Raw genomic sequence first — 18,630 nt, 5'->3', positions numbered from 1 at the left:
AACTGACGGCAGGGCCAAAGAAAAGAGAGAAGATCCAAGTGGGCAAGCTTGAGGCAGAAGGAAGGTTGTGTTTGATGATAATATGAGCGCACAATTCCCAGAATACTAGTAATGACCTGTAGAAGGTAGACTACTACTTGCAAGTTGGCCACGCATAATGGCCAGATTTTCAATCCTATCACTTCCACTACTTTTGACTGGTGGACAAGATACTAGTAGATGCCACTTTTGAGTCTCATACTGATGCCAAGATATCTGCTTACGAATACTTTCAAAATACGATAACTAACTAGACTTTAGTTAACTACTAACTACTAGTAGTTAGTTAACGTTGTTTCCCCTCCTTTTCGTCATCTAATCCCAGGGCAACAATTTTCTAGTTTTCATTGCTGTACAGCTATGGCTTCCAGAAACAAAGTGCTGGCTGCATCTTGTCACTGTCGCAGTGTACAATTTACTATTACTCTGCCCACTGATTCCTTGCCCCTCAAGGTACATCTCTGCCATTGCAGCATTTGTCGCCACACACATGGTACATTGTGCACCTTTCATGCTGGATTACCCTCTGGGATTGAGCCACAATTTATCGCCCCATCCAGCTTACAGAAGCTGACTGGCTATCAACATGCGACTTCACTATCAACGAGATATTTTTGCAGTACCTGTGGCTGTCAAATTGGGGACCAAATCCATGAAGATGGTAGCTGGGTCATCTCCAACGCGATATTTGATGCCAACAAAGCAGATCATGGAATATGGAAGTTCGCAACTCATCTATACCCAGATTCCACTCGCGACGGGGGACTGTCCGCCCTAGTCCCCACAGTCGATAATCACCATCTGGAGTTAATCAACGACACAAAGGATTCCTCGCAGCCCATAGAAGATACATTACCAATGGACGGTAACAGCACCACAGAACTGCTTGCACAATGTCACTGCGGTGGTGTATCGTTCACTATAGCCCGACCAAAAGCCGAATATATCGCCAGCCCAGCAAGCCAAAATTGGCTTCACCCGCAAGACAAGAGGAAATGGTTAGCCTGTATGGATGTTTGCGATGATTGTCGATTGGTAAATGGCACGCATGTCATCGGGTGGACTTTTGTCCCATTGGACCACATCTCACCTAGGCCATCCTCTAATCTACTGATTGGGTCGGCCAAGGCCTATCGATCCACCCCGGACGTGTTAAGAACCTTCTGTGGCACATGTGGCGCAACCGTTTTCTATAATTGTGCAGACAGGCCAGAGATAGTGGACGTGGGGGTTGGATTGTTACGGGCACCTGAAGGAGTTATGGCTGAAAATTGGGTGTTATGGAGGGCAGGTCGAGTCTCATGGGCGGAAAATGGGCTGCGATACCATGCAGGGTTCTGCCACGGATTGATTGAGGGGATGAAGCAGTGGGGGGCAGAGCGGGACCAACCGCAAGATTTTGTCATTCTATGAAGATGGAATTAAAATTGAATGACGTGCAGTTTTTATTTCAGGGACCACAGTATAAAATCTACAATACTTTATTAATTTCTTTCTTTGCCGATGACGGATACTTTCGGCAGCTGTACGACCCACCATGAGTCAACATTGAAAGTGGGGGAAAGACTCGAAAGAGTATAAATACTGAACGCTTATTTCCGACATGGTAAAGAACTTTGACTTATGAAAAACAAGAACACTCTTATGCCACCTGCAAAAATGACTCAACTTCGCTTCGTCACACTCGACGTCTTCACCTCGAAGCCATACTCTGGCAACCCGCTTGCCGTAGTCTTCCTACCGGAAGATGAGTCTCAAGCCTTGACTCAGCGTCAAAAGCACCAGATGACGCTAGAGTTCAACCTATCAGAGACCATCTTCGTCCACCCAGTGCGCGAGCAATCCAAGCGCAAAATCGACATTTTCACCATTGAATGCGAGATCCCATTCGCAGGACACCCAACCATCGGAGCCGCAACGTGGTTCCTATGCCAAGCTCCGGATGCCGCCGGTAGCGGGGTGACCACATTGATCACCAAGTCTGGCGAGATCCCCATCTCCATTCAAGATCCCGCGACGCAGTATGTTGCTGCGCACATCGCCCATAATACACGCATTCATGCGGCGCGCTTCCCGCTCAAGGAGATGCTGCGTCTCCACCCGACTCTGGCGCCGTTTTTCTCCCAACAGCCCGATTTATCGTTCCCATTGTTTTCGATTGTGAATGGCATGTCGCAGACTTTTATTGAACTTCCGTCTTTGGAGGCGTTGGCTGCGGTCCCTCTCGCTGCAGGTGGCCAGTTGGTACCTGTAGAGGATAACTACTTGGATGAGGGCTGGAGATCCGGACTGATCTGTGTTTATTTCTTCGTTCGCGATGTTGAAGACAACGTCATGAAGCAAAAGGTCATCCGCACCCGTATGATGCTGGGTGGACTGGAGGACCCGGCAACTGGTAGCTCAGCTAGCGGGTTAGCGGCATACCTGACATTGACAGAGGGTCAAGCTGGAAAGGAGCATCGGTACCACTTTGTCCAGGGCGTTGAAATGAATCGGCGCAGTGATATCGGCGTCAACGTCACTCTGGATAGTGATAAGAAGATTGACCAAGTTTTGCTGACCGGTACTGCGGTGCAGGTGTCGGAGGGCAAGATTTTTGCTCCCAAGGCATGAAAAATTGCTGAGGATGAGAAATGCTTGTAAGGAAAAGTTTCATTGGAATGAGTTCACGTATACACTATTTGAAATTTTGTAATTAATGAGATGAATGTGATCTTTGATGTTTTTGTAAGGCTCTGTACTACCTATACAACTTAATCTTATAGATATTTCACAGTTTCTGATCCGCAACCAACTGTCGCAGAACCTTAAGCGTCCCTTCCACCGCAGACTTCGCCATGTTCTTTTCCTTCGCCAAAAACTCCCCCATCTCTTTCTTCGACGCCTCGGGGTGTTTCCATTCGAAGATATAAGTCAAATAAAGCTCCCCATTACCTCCCTCACTGATGACGTTGCTGATATTCCCACCAACCTGCTCGAATTCCACGCGGGTGGGCTCATATGCAGTCACGGTTTCCTGGACTTTCTTGCCCGATTCGCGAAAGACCACATCTCGTACAATCACGGTGTTTCCGGTTGATGGATCGACCGATTCGCTCAGCACATCAGTCTTCGAGATCGCCCCCGACACGAAGGTTTCAGCGGAGCTGATTTTCAAAATAAGGCCAGCCCATACTTGATCGTGGGAAAGTGGGGTTTCGCCCGGTGGGTTGATGGGGGCCGTGTATGCAATGTTGTTGGCGGGGGGCATGGTGAGGTTGAGAAGTAAGGAGTTTATTTGAAGACAACTTGTAATTCACGTTAATGCAAGCTAGCGATAAATCGACGCCATGGCTTGTCAAGGCGGTGTGCTATGGGGGCGCTTCTCTCTGGTGATTTCGTTACTCGCATCGCGTCTTCGGGATCTGCTCATTTATTCATTCCCCGACTACATCATTTCCCGAATAGATATCTGGTCACCGAGGATGATTTTCATTCCCCGATGGGTTCATTCGCCCGAGTTGCTTGTATACATCACATCTGATCGAACAGTATATTTCACACCCCGGAAAACATCATCGCCACAATGCATCAAGTTCCGCTGCTGGAAAATCAACAAAGAACCTGTCTTGGGAAATACGCGGACAACATCTCGCATTCGATAATCGTCGGTGAATGAGGTAGCCCCGCCAAGCAACTTCTCCTGGCCTTTCAGTGATTCTGCGGCCGTAGACTCATAACCTCTAGGAGAATCAGACCGCTCATCTCCAAGAACATCCTTCAGGTCCACCTCTCCGTCCTGCACAAACAGGGTATTTCTCTTCTCGGCACGCACAATCTCCGGCAACAGTTCATCCAAATCCTGCTCACCATCCCCATTCAAGTACAGATGAATAGTCAATAGCGACCGTTCCTTACCATCGGGAGTAACATAGCATCCATCCCAATGTGGCCGGAAATAATCTCCCCCTTCATAACGGAGGAAACGAAGTCGCTCATTTAACTTGGATAGATGATACGTTTCCCCACGTTTTGCGGGACCAAGCCCGGTAATCATAGGTTGGTTGTGTATTATTTCAAGATCAAAGCCGCGCATAAAAGGCTGTAAACGATCCATAATTCGTTGTGCGATATCTGGAGAGTCGAAAATAATTCGTCCGCTTTTACGACTGTCCACAGACATGACTTCTTTGCCCCCGCCTGCATTGATCATCGCACGCTTCCAGACTGGGCTGTTTGTTTGGGACTTGACATCGTCAAGGGGTGCGGATTTTTCTGCAATCTGAAGGAGCTCTTTGCATTCCTCCTCGGTCATGAAATTGTCTATCACCGCAGCGAAATTGTTTTTGAACGCTAATATGGCAGGTGTTGTTTTGGTGAAGTCGATGCGATGAATTGTGGCATCCTGAGAGGATCCTCGGAGGAAGTCCTCTGGAATCTGCGATGTAGCCATTATATGAGCGATGGTTGGGTTTTTTCAAACTCACTAGTAGCCACTTTGAATTCTTGTTCAAGGAGCTGGGGGAAACAGGCATATTTGTGTTTGGCCCCCACCGGACTAGTCGGATGAATAACCGAGGGCTGAGTCGATGCCTACATAGGTGAGGCTCTGCTAAAGACCCAACTGTTTTTTTTGAACTCTTACATTAAAAGACACACAGAACACACACAAATAACTCAGGATAATAGGTCCAGAGACAACTAAAGATGGAAAACAGAATGGTAACAGAAAACGGATAATATTGGGGTTGGGGGGAAAAGAAAGAAGTTCCTCTCTCCGCCCAATTCAATCTAATAACTACATTATATAAGAAGTCACCAGTAAACTGGACTCGAACTGTATAGATGGAATGTAATGAACTGTAGATGGAACAGTTTGAACTTGGGGTATAATGATTTGGTAATACATACAGATGCTTGCTGAAGGTACGTTTAGAGTGGGTCCGAGAACACCAAGAAGGGGGGCAAATTGCAATTGAACCCGGATTCACTGCTTCCCCAATCCTGTCACAACAGGGGTTGTATGCTTTGGCGACCGGGGAGCACTGAAAGATGGCCAAGAGATCAATTGATATGCCCCAAGGAATGGTAATTGAGCCAAGAATTAAACCATAAACTCTCATATATCGAACTGGAAAACTGCGATGGAAGTCACGTCCAGTTTCAAATTCCGGATCTGTCTGTAGAAAACCTTTGTCGTAGTTCAGCCCTGGTTTCCTCTGTAGACGGCATTTTGTTGACATTTATCGGTAGTAATGAAAGGCGGCTAACCGCAAGAAGGTCCTTAATGTTGGAGCTTCCGTCTGTCGCTAGCCCACCACAATCATCAAAATCTCTTAATACCTTGTCAACGGCCTCTGCCCGACCACTCATATGCAAGAAATTCCCAATAGATGCGTGGATTTTGAGGAGGGCAGGATCAGGAACTTCCCACCCTTTCCGCGACCGGAACTTAACAAGCCTATTTCTAGGCAAGAAATGGACCGCATCTGAAACCGCATCCGGAAAGGCCTTTATGCGGTACTGGTTTGTGACCCCGGTTGCTTCAAAGATAATCCGGAACTGACCAAATTCTTTGTGAACCATCATACTGAGCATTAATATATTCTTCTCAGAATTGATGTGCTCCGATGTGAATGATATCTGGCGGAGCATTGGAAAATAATGTGAAAGGTTGACCCAGATTGTCGCATATCGATCCACGGCTTCAAAGTCATCGTGTCGAAAAGATCCGAGAGTAAAGGGAATGATATGTGCGGCCTCAAGATAGGTAGTAGGTGCTCCTTGTGGGTGTGGATGACTGCCGCTGTATCGACCTGTTGCAAGGCATCTAAACTCGTCTCTTTCCAAGCAATGAGAGCAAAGCTGGGACTGTTGGCTTCTCGAAACTGGTTCGATGTTTTCGGTCTTTAGATTCTCAATTGAATCTTCCACGCCAGGTCGAGGGGAGGGGGTAATGTCAGTAGGTGTTTTACCACCATGGGCTTTTAAGGGAATGATGAGACCGGTTTCGATGCTGCGCACGAGTTGTCGAAGCTTTTCATTATCACCTGAACACTGGGAGATATCATCGACCAGGTTGCTTTTCCCATGAGGTGAGAGAACCCCGAAGAATCCGTTGAGAAAGTCCTTTGTTTTATCCGTCTGATCGGTCTGAGTATAGGTATTAAGGTGTTGGTTGAGTTTAGCTTTGGAGGACGGCATAATAGCCAAGATACACAGAACACACACAAACAACTCGGGATAATAGGTCTAGAGGCAACTGAAGATGGAAAACAGAATGGTTACAGAAAATGGATAATATTAGGGTTGGGGGAAGAAGAAGGAAAGAAGTTCCTCTCTCCGCCCGATTCAATCTAATAACTAATCCGGACCTCAAAATGGTAACTAGCTCTCGTAATAATGACGAGACACATAAAAATATTCATACAGCCCAGATTCCAACTCCGCTATCTCTCCATCGATCCCATACCCGTAATTTCAGTTTAGTAAGATCGGAAACAACAAAACAAAAACCAAACAGGAAAGACCGACCCACTCCGCAGTCTCATAAGGCTGCACTGTACAGCCCTGAGACAAAAAGGCGCCAAAATGAGCTTGACACATACACTTATATATTTCCCCAGGTTATTGATCAGCGACAACATGAACACGCGCAAGCGTCATATTTGAGGAAATACGATTGATTAGTGATATTTTTTTGGTTGTCTCAAACTGTTAAACAACCTTGCAGACTACCTTTTTTCTCTCTTTCAATGTTTGCTTGAAATCGCAATGACTTGGAATACAATTGCGAACAAATTGGATATTCCTTTTTTTGATGGTAGGAGAAGAAAAAAATCGTCGAATTTAAAGGTCCAACTAAGATCGGGGATCTACAAGCCCTACTAGTAGTATAAGAGCACGGCCAGGGTGGGGAGCGACCGGGATGATCTAGAATTTGAATTCGTGCACATGTGCGGATCAAGGTCTAATTCGTAGCCTTAAGCCCTGTACTTCATAGGAAAAAATCCATTCGAAAATCGTTAGGGCATGAACACGAACGAAGTGATTTCATCATTGAGATCCCTTCAAAATGGGTTGTGTGGCCCGGTCCCGCGCCGAGGCAAAGCGCATAAAACCGGGCCGGTCAATACCTCCCCAAGGTTGGATAGTGGGGGGATAAGACACATAATTTCCCAAACATTTTGAAATACGCAATGATAGATGTAATGTTCAATAAAAACTGGGAGATGAATATCAAGACAAAGGAAAGAAGGGTATATTTGATCTATATTTTATATCTAAGGAAATTTGGCCGTTCCTCAAGAAGGCTTGCGTCGTTCATCTAGCTGGTCGTGTAGATACAAACGGCCTTCCGTATTGAGGAACCCACCGATTCCAAAGGCGGGGATAATTCGACACATGCGAAGTAATGAAGCACCTATCCAGTCGCGGCTGATGCGCGAGATTCGGTCTTTAGTCGGTAAAACTTGGGGTCTATTATAAAGATCCAACCCAAACAGATGAATGGGAGTGCTGATGAGTTGGATAGAGGCGGGGATGGCGAGTTGCGCGATCAAGATTTTCAGGTACTCCTGTGAAGCGATTGAATCCGGAATATTCGAGGAGACCATGGCGGGTAGACTGAAGGATCCAAAGATAGTAAGGCCATCTCGTAGAAGGAAGGCCGAGTATGTGGCCAAGGGAATTCTGGTTCGGCCGATGGAGCGAGCGATTTTTGGAGGTGAGGCGGGGGAGCCACTAGTAGCTGTTGTGGATGATGAAGTCGGGGTATTTTTTATAATGTTGTGGCCGAAAAGCTGGGCAAATTTGACATCTTTCCAGATTCCCACGGAGGAGTTGACGAAGAAGGTTGATGCAAAAGTGGTCATACCCGCAATCGCGTGGTCGATCTTGGGGTAGACTTTGTTCAAGATAGTCTCGGACATGTTGGCTGTAGCAAATGTAGCGGTATAGAGGGACCAGACCAGGAGACTGGGGCGTGATGTTAAGAATGTGGCGGGCTGTGTGATGGAAAACCACAAGTGCTTGCGAAATGCGGGGAGAAGAGGTTGGTTGTAAAAGGATTTTTCGACGACCAGGCTTGAATACAAGTTAGTTTCGAATGTTTCAATGGAAGTTCACATCGCAAACAGGAAAGAAAGAGATGACATTCTTACCGGTCGAAGATCATCACGGCGGGTGTTATAAGGGCTGCTGAACCTGCAGCAACAAGCGAGTCGGCTAGCATAAGCTCTCCAAGCCGGCTCTGGCTTCGTTGAATACCCAGTGGCATGGCTTTATCTTGGAGTGTTTGAGTCATGGCGTCGGGATTCAATGAGAAAGCTGTCATAACCCAAAGTCTAAGGGAGCCAGCAAAGGGTTCCAAGGACGGTAAAGGAGGGGTTTAGGAATAGATAGAAATAAAAAATCCACGATCAAGCAGGAAGTCCAATGTCCAACCTCCAGTGCTGCAACCGAGAACACAATCGATTAGATAAAACAAATTCAAACGCGGGGCGGTACATCATGATTGTCGCAGACACGACTTACTGTGGATCGGGTCTGGATTGACGACCGAATTCTGCAGACCGGTGAAGCAAATATGCGAGAAAATAGGAAATAAAAGGGGAAAAAAGAGCGAGAGAAATGTGGTTAAAAAGAAGTTGAAGACAGAAGCCAAATGATCAATTATATCTGGGATGAAAGTCATGTAATGCCAGCATGTTATCGCCCAACAATCCAAGTATCAAGCAGTGAAATGCATTTATAGATCGGTCTTGAAACCTAACCCCTCGTCGGCGAGATGGGCCAATCACAGTCGAACCGGCCCGGCCCCCCCGGTGATGCATCCGCGTCATTGATTGGCTGAACCGCCGCCGATGATCGCCATGCAGTTTCCAGGTACAAAAGTTGTTCTAGAAGAACGGTGAGTTCATTCAAGAATTTAAACCGGGCCTTTTTTCCCTTTGTTTTTGCAACGCATGGGCTTGCCTCAAGGGGATGTCGTGATTTTCCCCCGCGTTCCCCCGATATCGCTTACCCCAATTGTTGAATAAAAGGAGGGCTTAGAGGGTTTGGGTATGCTAAGTTTTCACCGACTTTCGTCAAGTGGGGTTCTCCTTTCTCTTGCGAAATCAGGCATTAACAAGAGATAAGGTTCAAATCAGATATTTGTTACTAAAAGATCGCTTCGGCACTTCATCATGATGTATGCATAAGTCTTGACTCTTAATATTGGGCCGTTCAGATCATGACTCAAGAAAAATATCTAGCTCAGCCCGAGAAGACAAACTTCTAAGAAGAGACTGATCTACTATGTACAGCCAGGAGTAGGACAAAACCGTTAACCAACCTTATCGGAGCTCTGGTGTTGTGTGGGTCACTGATCTAGTTTCAACCTATGCCCAGGTGTTCAATACACATGCAATATTGGCTTGTGCAGAGGGCTGGCCATAACGAGAAGAATATAGGTACAACCAACCTGACGAATGGCGAGGAAGACTGGTGCGAAAGAACATGTGATTGCGCTTAGACAAGACAAGCATGATGCACGTGTAGCCCTCTACAGCGACTCATATAAATATACCCGCGACCATGTTACTCCGAGCTCCGCGTAATCTCAGCCTTGGAAGACTTCCCCTCCACATGTGCAACAACTGCCTAATGGATGCGGCCTATCGAAACTCACATGCAAGAAAAATGTTTTCTGAGCACACAATCTACTATAGTACTAACTATTAACCACTGCGCACATCCAATCGAAACGGACCAACTTCCCTATCTTAGATTTCAAGGACCATGTCTCTCGCCACCCAAAGTTTGCCCGACCTCAGCGAAGAAACATCTCCTCTGCTATCTCGCTTGTAAGGTCTCAGGTCAGCCTTAGAAAAGATTTGAAAAATCTCAGGGACAGAAGGGATATCCATGCATGTGATGTTGATGTGCTGCATCATGGTCGAAGGGTGTATAAGGACAAACTTGGATACCGCGACGTCGCAGCCAGAGCTATAACCAACTCACAGACATCAATTGTATCGCTTGGGCTCACTCACCAAGTCGATTGATTCTTTCACAATCGGTAGTCTAGTCAATGAAGGCCTTATATCCTGGAAAATGCCAGTCAGGGATATCCTATCACACAGGCCCTCTTCGAGTTTTCCAATCCCATTGACTTTGTGGCATTCGCTGAGGACTCTGCCAAGAAATTAATCAAAAAGTACGAGGAAGCCAAACGAGCAACTGAGATAGCGGCAATGTGCCATATGATTTACGGTATACACGTGACATCATATTGGAATCCAAATCTACATTGATACCAACCATGAAGGCATAAGAAAGCAAGAATTATTGACAGCCAGTCGCTTATTTATCACATTGTCAATAGTAAATGTATATTAGAGTGTTGCAAAGTAACAAGTATTGACCAGTAGGCTTGTCCTCCAATCAAAGCAATTGTGGTATATTGTCATCATCCTTATCGTCATTGGTTGCCCCGTTATCAGTAATCGCTGATAAGGATAAGAGAAGAAGTTGTGGCGGTTGAGTCTCCGCTCTCACCCGCATGCATCCCCGCATTCTCTCTTTAATGCACGTAGTACACGTACAACTGTCTCCAAAAGAAACGCTGAAACGAGAGGCTCCATCACGCTAGAACCTTGATTCTATGCCCACCGAAAGTGAATCGGGACGCTCTTTACGCGTCTCGCAGCGTCGGCCTCTAGCCTGCCGAGGTATCTGACCATCCCTTTGTTTGTGTAAGAATCGCAATATTGACACAACCCCAGAATGCACAAAGCGAAAGAGAAAGTGCGATAAACAAATTCCGTGCTCAAGATGCAGAAGATTGAATCTGCACTGCTCCGTGGAAATTGTTCAATTGCGAAGAAACACCGTGCAACATGCGTCCGAAATCCAGTTTCTCGCCGCAATCCTAGCAGATGTGGATTCTTTTTCCAGTGAAAAACAGCCTCATATCAGTCGCAAATTGAGAGAAAGAATTTCGCAGCTACAAACTGGTCAAATTCAAGATTCAGATGAAGTAAGCACTGGCTCAGGAGCCGAGGACTTGGAGTCATCCAGTAGCCACAAAGAGCCAGCGATGCCGCATCAATTTGCCGAGGTAGCATTGGAAAGTCCAGATCCTCCACTCTTGACAGCAATAGAACACCTTGCCTGGGGCCGAAATGCCGCCGGATGCTTCCCGCATAGGAGATGCGGATGCCAGTACCGAAGAGACAGCCCTGAGCTTTTATCTATGAACAGCGGCAGTTTTCAATTCTACGGCTCGTCCCTAGAGCCTTTGATCCAACTCCCTAGGACTGTGGATGCGCAAAGCCTCATCAACTTTCATATAGGCCATCTGACATGGCATCACAACAGTTTCCATGGACCCACATTTCTCGAACAATGCGAGTTGTTCTGGAAGACGGGCAGCTGTGATCACCCTCTTTGGATAGCACTCTATTTCTCCGTGCTAAGCTGTACAATCAACTCGGTTCAAAACAGTCGGAAACTAACAGTGCTAATTAACGTCGATCTTGAGACGATGCCATCTGCCCACCAGCTCCTTTCTGCCATGGTCCAGACACTGTATGGCGCTCACTTTTTGCACAATTTATCAATATACTCAGTTCAAGCTGTTGTGATTTCAACAGAGGTTGCCCACAATTTAGGTCTCAGTCAGTTGAATGCAACTCTTTTCAACGCCGCGGTACGCATTGCTGAGTGTCTTGGAATCCACAAAATCAAAAACCATCCTCCGACACCTAAAACAAAAGACGGATGGGAAGAACGGGTTGAGCGAGAGGTCGGTCGACGAGTATGGTGCCAAATGCTCATCCAGGACCATTTCGCAATTCCGTTCACAGACACATACAGCATCTCACCAATGCACTTCTCGACAGGTCGACCTCTGAACGCAGACGATTATGATTTAACAGACGTATCACCTGAAACCCCAACAATAAGCAGCTATGTACGAGTTCTAGTGGATCTAGCTGCCTTAATGCCAGGCTTGGTTGATGGACTTGGGCCGATGCACCGTCGCAAATCCTATCGAGAGCAATACGAGCATATCCTCCGAGTCGACCAGAAAATGCGAGCGATCGTGAAAGGCATACCTTCCTTCATGCTGCGACCCGACCCAATGAAAGAAGCCCAAATCCCCTGGCTTACAATTGCCCGGCGTAGTCTGGCAATAACAGCCGCGGAGAAAATTATAATGATTCACCGACTGTTTCTGTTTCGTTCATTCCACGATCCGACCTATGTTCATTCTCGACGGACTTGTGTTGCCGCCGCGATGACGATTTTACGTGAACATGAGACAATTGTGGAAGACGACGACCTCTCTATCTGGACACACACGGCATTTGCAATTACAGCCGCAGTGATATTGTGCTTCGAAGTAAACACTGTGATGGAGACCACAGATCGACGAAGCGTACCAATGTACAGGACAGCTGTCCTTGCAGCTCGCGATCGACTAGCTTCACGACATGGGGATGTACTCGCCCAGCGAGGCGTTGCTCTGATTAACGCAATTTTTATTGCCGAGCAATCGAGCCCCAACGTCTCAGAAATGAATCGGCTTACGTCCATCGATTTTAATCGAGTCTTCACCAATTTCTCCAATTTAAGCAAAGCGAGCGCCATTCCATCCCCTGATGAAATGACGCCAGGGAAGCTTTCGACGGGGACTCCCGAAACCATAGACGCACCCGATATGAGCGAAATGCTGGCATGGAACCAAGAGGAAATCGACTTCGATCTTTGGTTTAATGGAATTTTCAATAACTTCCCGGGCAATCAGATATAGATAACAAAAGTACTGTTTTGGAGGACTGGGAAAAAATGGCACATGCATGAATTATGACACAGGAAAATTTCAATCCATTGACCTTGATCTAAACCCTGACATATCCCGTATCATTGACGTCTTCATAACTCCTGAATGGCTTAGGAGGAGTGACGCTTGTCATTGTGCATTGCCACAAGAGTCGCCTTTTATCTTGGTCTTCCTTATGCTGCGATAGTTGCCCAGTGATACTGTGCATAACACCGCGGTTGTGGAAGATGACCAAATCACCCTCTTGCCAACGGTGGGCGTAGATGTTCTCTGCCGCATAGATCTTCTTCTGCATATTGTATACCACGTTCCTGACTTTCTCAACATCATCGATGACAGTCACCTCTCCAGTGGTCGGATTACGTGTGGTCAGCTTATAGACACAGCATCCGTGAACCTGGAGGAAGGGCCTGTCAGGGTTAAGCGGATTACGCCAAACCATCTATTTCAAGATTAGTACATATAGGAAACGCTGAGGTTGGACTAAACTCACGGGATGTTCCGCAACCTTATCCCAACTCCATTCAGACAGTTTCTCAACTGGCACCTCGCTTCCCATTGTTGGAATAGTAAGACCATCATCAGATGCCTTACACTGCCTGATGTACTCGTATGCTTGTGGTGCATATGTGACAGTAGTGTTCAAAGCAAATTCTTGCTCTTCGGGAGTAAGGAGAGAAAAGGCGCGAGCACCCGAGAAAACTGGATTAACGCGCGTCAGTACAATGGGATACGACTGAAGAGAATAAGGTAAATAGCTCACAGGCTGTCGCGCCAGCACCAATTGGCTTTTCTTTTCCATCGGGAAACTTGATTTTCTGATCGGGTAGATTGGGGATACGAATTGAGTGTAGGATAGTGACTTCACCAGGCAAGCGCTCATAGAATGGAGTATCCATGTGCCACCTATAGGGACGAGTGAAGCCCTGGTCAATCTCACTCTGAGTAAGAGGCTTTTCGTGAAATAGTGTGTGATCCTAGTAGAACTCTCAGTACAATCCCTTGATGTTACAATGTTGTTATAATAGGGCTAACAAACCAGATGGATAACCTCCAATTCCTTGAGCCCTTCATAATCATGGAAAGTTCCAGAGCCAATGATTCCAACCTGAGGAGCCTTAGGAATTCTTCCAGCCTTATAGGCCGATAGAATGTTCTTCGGGTCACTAACGGCTTTCTCGCCAGCAGAATGAACATCCGACGCATTCGGGTCGAAGACCTTGGCTAACTGAGGAAGGACAGTGGGATCAATTCCCTTCTGGCCTCGAATAACAATAACTTGATTCTCAAAGAGAGCTTTTCGCAAAGTTTCTTTGTCGGTTTCCGTCAGGCTGTCGAGCTCCAGTTTAGACATTCCTGGAGGAAGTTGGACTTCGGCACCAATGGCCGAACATTGTCGGATGGAATCCGGGAGAAGCTGGAAAGTCAGGCTGGTTGATTCGGGCATCTTGAAAGTGGAGGGTAATAATGATCTCCAAAGTTTAAGATTGAATCTTCTAGCTGAAAGTGCTCCCGCCTTGAGTTATATACATGTTCTCGTGGTTGATACAGCGGGTGAGTTGGTGCGGGTGAGCCAACAACTCACCCGCCCTGCAATAGCGGGAACTCGTCCGCACCATGGATTAAGGTGTGGCTTGAACGTTATCGCATCTTTTGCTTTTTACATAGTAGTCTATTCAATGTTATAAACAATATTGACTCAATTGACGCGTCTCCTTAAGGACGAGATGTGAATCTCCTCCGCATCTATATCATCTACATCTGTCGTTGAAGGTACTATATAACGTTTCATGTGCCCAGTTAACCTCGATGCTTGAAACAGCTTTTGCATTTTCCACTACACTCAAGCTGCAAGACCTTCAAGGGAAAAATGACTACTACCACAATTTGTTGCAAGCCTCTCAGTCCGCTCAATGTGTCAAACATTGACTTCGGAGTTGAGTTGACGGGCATTGACGTCGAGGCCATGAATGGTATGATCACTTTCATTGTTTATGGAGTGCCCAGAAAAGTGATGCTGACTTGACTCAGACGATGATTTCAAGATTCTCCGTCAAGCATTATACGAGAACCAAGTCGTTGTTATCAAGAACCAAGGCAACTTGACTCCTCGAGGACAGTACGAACTCACCCGCCGTTTCGATCCCGCCGCAGGAGTCTATAGCCATGGCAAATCCATTGACAAGCGGAGTGTTCTGCACGCCGATCTCACAACCATTCCTCATCAGCCACAAGTACAGGTTATTGGCCACGGTTTTGTCAAGGAATATGAAGGATTATCCAACATCCAGCTCCGACACCCTCACCACAAGGCCTTTCACAAAACACCCATCTCCGCCGAAGAGAACGAAGACTTCACGCATTTCTATCGCTGGCACATCGACTCTGCAATGTATAACCTGGATCCACCACTGGTCACATCCTTGCTAGCAGTTCAAGTGCCCAAAGGACGACGACAGACCTGCCGCTACGATGACGGCACCGATGCAACCCTCGACGTTCCGCTTGGAACAACCGCATTCTTCAGCGGATACCGTCTGTACGAGCTCCTATCCGAGGAAGAGAAACATTTCGTGCGCACCAGCAAGGCCGAGTACGCACCGCACCCATACATCTGGATGAGCAAGGCAAAGTCTCGCTCGAATGGGCTCGGTATTGTATCAGAGGGATTGGAACTTGCCGAGGAAGACTTGCCTCCATTTGAGGCCGAAAAGGTCAAAACCTACCCAATGGCATGGAAGAATCCCGTGACGGGAAAGCTGGCCATGATGGTTTATCCTACTTGCGTCAGGAAGATACATCTTGAGAATGGCGAAGTTTTGGACAACCTTCCCGAGATTCGAGAGCGGTTGTATCGGTTACAGAGACGGGGTATTGATCCTTCCTATATCTATCCGCACAACTGGGAGGAGGGTGACCTGGTGCTCTTCAATAACCATGGAGTCATGCATTCTATTGTTGGATCGTTCAAAGATGATGAGGTGCGGGTATTCAGGCAATGTAATATGGCCGCTAGCCGGCCTCCAATGGGACCCTTGACGGTTTAGTTATAGATCAATGGAATAAAATGAAATTTCTTCAGGGAATCTATCATTCCCAAAATTAAAAGTTTTACCCAAGTCTTGCTAGGGATTCACACGATAATCTTCTGCCTCACCACCCACGAGCTTCACGTAAACCCCAGACCATCGATACCCAATTGAGATGATTGAAATCACAAGGCATGGGTGCCTGCCCTGGTACGTTGGCTAATAATCGCGGATCCGACCACGGGAAGCCGGCTTGCCCAGCCATGCCAGATAGGAAACTATCATCTCCGAAACCCATTCCCATGCCCGGGCCGACTCCTGTGCTCGGGGGCATCGGAATTGGTGACTGGTTTAGTAAAGTGTCTAGGGCATCATCAGGAGGTCCGGTATCGGGAGTCGAAATGTCCTTGGTCATGTCTGCTAATCTTTGCTTGATACTGAGAACAATCTTCGGAGGGGGCATTTGCATGCCCGACTGTTTGAAAGTTGGTTCGAGAATCTCCCAAGCCTCGAGAACGAGTCTGGCAAATATCGCGAACAAAGGACCATCAAAGCCAGTAGGAGAGTTGAATCGAACCTCATAGTTGTCATTCATAACTTCCCAAGCAAGTTCAGCGTGATTGTTATCAGAGCGTTTTTTCAAGTCTTGAATGACTTGAACGTAGGCTGGGAAAGGAAAGTACATGTGAAGAATCCACGCGTACCCTTTGCTGAGAGGTGAGGTGAGAATTTTCGTGTCACATTCGAGCTGGCGAAAGGCCTGTGCAACAGTAGCATCGCGTTCGGCATCAGTCTTGGGTATCGAAGAGTCAAAGTATTCCGCATAGCTTTGCAGGATATGGCATTTAGAAAGTTGTGCCCGGACTGTCCAAATTGTCATAAAGTGAAGTGGATTATCTTGGTCAAGATGCCTAAGATACTCGTCCTCGATCCTTTTTTCAAACGTGGCTACGTCCCCCCCATTTGGAAGCTGCCTAGCAATGGGCTTTAAGGCCGGATTCAAAAATTCGAGATGAAATGGTGAGTGTCGAACATAATCGGCTAATTCACTGCGTAAAACGTGGAATACTGCCTCGGACGGTTTGACCTGCGCGGTCGGCGGCTCCTTCATTTCCACCCAGATATCAGAATCGTTGATATTTAGAGGAGGTTTGCAGTCCCATGTAGGGTTGAGAGTGGATGTTTTGGCCGCTGACAGTTCGCTCATACGAGCGTCAAGCATCACAAGGAACCACCAGAGCCTGCGGCTCATTTCTGCCTCAAAAACGCTGTATTTAGCCAGGAAGGGTTCACTGTGTATGCCTATACGTTGGGCAATTCTAACTGCCATTCCAAGCATTGATGATAGGGACTGAGGATTAGTGTTCAAGTGAAGAGACAACTGGATAGTATTAGAATGCGTCGAATTGATGGGCTGGTAGATAGTCAATCACTTGTATGAATGCTCACCAGGAAGAGACATAACGCCGTCAAGCACACTCGGCTATCAGTACGCAGAAATCGGCAATTCAGTAGAGCTTGCTGACACCCGAATTGATATTTTGCCAAAAGATCAGTCTTTGACAATCCAAATGTTGATTGGCAATTATCGTTAGTCAGGCTTTGAATAGCTATGCAATATATGCTAAACATGAGAGCCTCAAGGTGAGGATCAAGGCCCGTAGTATTGGTAGCAGCTTCGATGATCTTTCCTTGTAGGCTGGGGGTGTGGGTCACTTTAAGCAGTGGGTTGACATTATCGAGGTACAACTGCCAAAGCCTGATGATATGAACTGGTTCAGGGTGCATGGTTGCCAGATCAACTGATGCCTTTCGGGAGCCGAGAATTATGTGATCATCATTTTCAAAGCATTGATCCCACGACATTCTAACCACAGCTTCGCGCAGACCCTCATTTGGAGGATTATGCCGTTTATTATAACGAAGCTAAATTCACGTTAGTGAACAAACGTCATATAATCAATAGTTGAACAGCATACCCCTTGGTTCATAGCCTGCCACAGATTCCTGAAAATAGGAGTTAGCTTCAAACTGAAGAGATACTCAAAGGGGATGGCCCTTAGAATCGTTTCCTAAGAGACGGAGTTCGGGCTTACTTAGGCTCATATGCACTTGCTGAGCTTGCCGGGGCTGGAGAGGAATTGTTTTGCTCACTCCGCTGCTGATCCTCTTCGGAAGACTCACCACCTTCATCGCCGGTGCTGCCTGGATAATTATGAAGGGGATCGAACCGCACATGGTTCTGTCGGAGCAGTTCCTCGTACCTCCGTAGACGGCCCAGGAGTTCTCGCTCAGGGAAACGACGTTTTCTTGGGCGAGTCTGTGTCGCTGGAACACACTGTGTGCGGTGCTTTAGACAATTTGCACAAGGGGATCCTCGGTCACATTTGACCTTGCGCTGCTGGCAATTCACACATGCTAGATTGCGTAGAGACTTGGCCTGGGGCGGAAGGGATTGACCCGCCCGAGTGCGTTGCGGCGGCATGTTGCGAATCTATTTGGAATCTGCTTATTTCCAAATATGCAAGCGCAAGAAGAGAATTAATTCTACGCCGGAGGAAAATGTATGACACGAAGAAAACCCTTGTTCCAGAAGGGTTGGGCTTGTCAGAGAAAAGAAAAATGACGGAATTTCCGGCATTTGATGATCCGGGGATTTCTAATGCCCGAGTCACGGGAATCGGAATCTAGTTTTACCCGGACTTACTACTCAAAGTATCATAGGTCGAGAAAGTACATACAGACTAAATT

General features: G+C 46.9%; 10 protein-coding genes across 10 annotated transcripts; 4 read left to right on the top strand and 6 right to left on the bottom strand.

Annotated features, from left to right (window-relative positions):
• Positions 1–399: 399 nt before the first annotated feature.
• N7466_005178 (GFA family protein) lies at positions 400–1,452 on the top strand (the record flags this gene model as incomplete). The annotated part of the gene is made up of 1 exon (XM_057164575.1): positions 400–1,452. The coding sequence occupies one exon, from the start codon at positions 400–402 to the stop codon at positions 1,450–1,452; it is 1,053 nt and encodes a 350-aa protein (XP_057023256.1).
• A 246-nt stretch (positions 1,453–1,698) lies between these two features.
• On the top strand, positions 1,699–2,652 carry N7466_005177 (PhzF family phenazine biosynthesis protein; the record flags this gene model as incomplete). Its single annotated transcript, XM_057164574.1, has 1 exon — positions 1,699–2,652. The coding sequence occupies one exon, from the start codon at positions 1,699–1,701 to the stop codon at positions 2,650–2,652; it is 954 nt and encodes a 317-aa protein (XP_057023255.1).
• A 157-nt stretch (positions 2,653–2,809) lies between these two features.
• N7466_005176 (SRPBCC family protein) lies at positions 2,810–3,289 on the bottom strand (the record flags this gene model as incomplete). The annotated part of the gene is made up of 1 exon (XM_057164573.1): positions 2,810–3,289. One exon carries the CDS (start codon positions 3,287–3,289, stop codon positions 2,810–2,812), a length of 480 nt encoding a protein of 159 aa, XP_057023254.1.
• A 237-nt stretch (positions 3,290–3,526) lies between these two features.
• N7466_005175 (uncharacterized protein) lies at positions 3,527–4,471 on the bottom strand (the record flags this gene model as incomplete). Its single annotated transcript, XM_057164572.1, has 1 exon — positions 3,527–4,471. One exon carries the CDS (start codon positions 4,469–4,471, stop codon positions 3,527–3,529), a length of 945 nt encoding a protein of 314 aa, XP_057023253.1.
• A 710-nt stretch (positions 4,472–5,181) lies between these two features.
• On the bottom strand, positions 5,182–6,222 carry N7466_005174 (HNH endonuclease signature motif containing protein; the record flags this gene model as incomplete). The annotated part of the gene is made up of 1 exon (XM_057164571.1): positions 5,182–6,222. The coding sequence occupies one exon, from the start codon at positions 6,220–6,222 to the stop codon at positions 5,182–5,184; it is 1,041 nt and encodes a 346-aa protein (XP_057023252.1).
• Positions 6,223–7,322: 1,100 nt separating this feature from the next.
• On the bottom strand, positions 7,323–8,323 carry N7466_005173 (uncharacterized protein; the record flags this gene model as incomplete). Its single annotated transcript, XM_057164570.1, has 2 exons — positions 7,323–8,103; positions 8,181–8,323. 2 exons carry the CDS (start codon positions 8,321–8,323, stop codon positions 7,323–7,325), a joined length of 924 nt encoding a protein of 307 aa, XP_057023251.1.
• Positions 8,324–11,101: 2,778 nt separating this feature from the next.
• N7466_005172 (fungal specific transcription factor domain-containing protein) lies at positions 11,102–12,820 on the top strand (the record flags this gene model as incomplete). Its single annotated transcript, XM_057164569.1, has 1 exon — positions 11,102–12,820. The coding sequence occupies one exon, from the start codon at positions 11,102–11,104 to the stop codon at positions 12,818–12,820; it is 1,719 nt and encodes a 572-aa protein (XP_057023250.1).
• Positions 12,821–12,908: 88 nt separating this feature from the next.
• Positions 12,909–14,297, bottom strand: N7466_005171 (TauD/TfdA family dioxygenase; the record flags this gene model as incomplete). Its single annotated transcript, XM_057164568.1, has 4 exons — positions 12,909–13,292; positions 13,344–13,552; positions 13,614–13,827; positions 13,890–14,297. 4 exons carry the CDS (start codon positions 14,295–14,297, stop codon positions 12,909–12,911), a joined length of 1,215 nt encoding a protein of 404 aa, XP_057023249.1.
• Positions 14,298–14,720: 423 nt separating this feature from the next.
• Positions 14,721–15,897, top strand: N7466_005170 (TauD/TfdA dioxygenase family protein; the record flags this gene model as incomplete). Its single annotated transcript, XM_057164567.1, has 2 exons — positions 14,721–14,823; positions 14,882–15,897. The coding sequence occupies 2 exons, from the start codon at positions 14,721–14,723 to the stop codon at positions 15,895–15,897; spliced, it is 1,119 nt and encodes a 372-aa protein (XP_057023248.1).
• A 106-nt stretch (positions 15,898–16,003) lies between these two features.
• Positions 16,004–18,364, bottom strand: N7466_005169 (Zn(II)2Cys6 transcription factor; the record flags this gene model as incomplete). The annotated part of the gene is made up of 4 exons (XM_057164566.1): positions 16,004–17,260; positions 17,329–17,805; positions 17,859–17,886; positions 17,976–18,364. 4 exons carry the CDS (start codon positions 18,362–18,364, stop codon positions 16,004–16,006), a joined length of 2,151 nt encoding a protein of 716 aa, XP_057023247.1.
• Positions 18,365–18,630: the final 266 nt, after the last annotated feature.

The sequence above is a fragment of the Penicillium verhagenii genome (genome assembly GCF_028828195.1).
Source record: "Penicillium verhagenii strain IBT 33310 chromosome Unknown utg000005l_segment0_segment0, whole genome shotgun sequence".
Classification (NCBI taxonomy): domain Eukaryota; kingdom Fungi; phylum Ascomycota; class Eurotiomycetes; order Eurotiales; family Aspergillaceae; genus Penicillium; species Penicillium verhagenii.
Note: the sequence above shows the minus strand (reverse complement) of the source record. Positions and strands in the feature narration are given on the sequence as shown.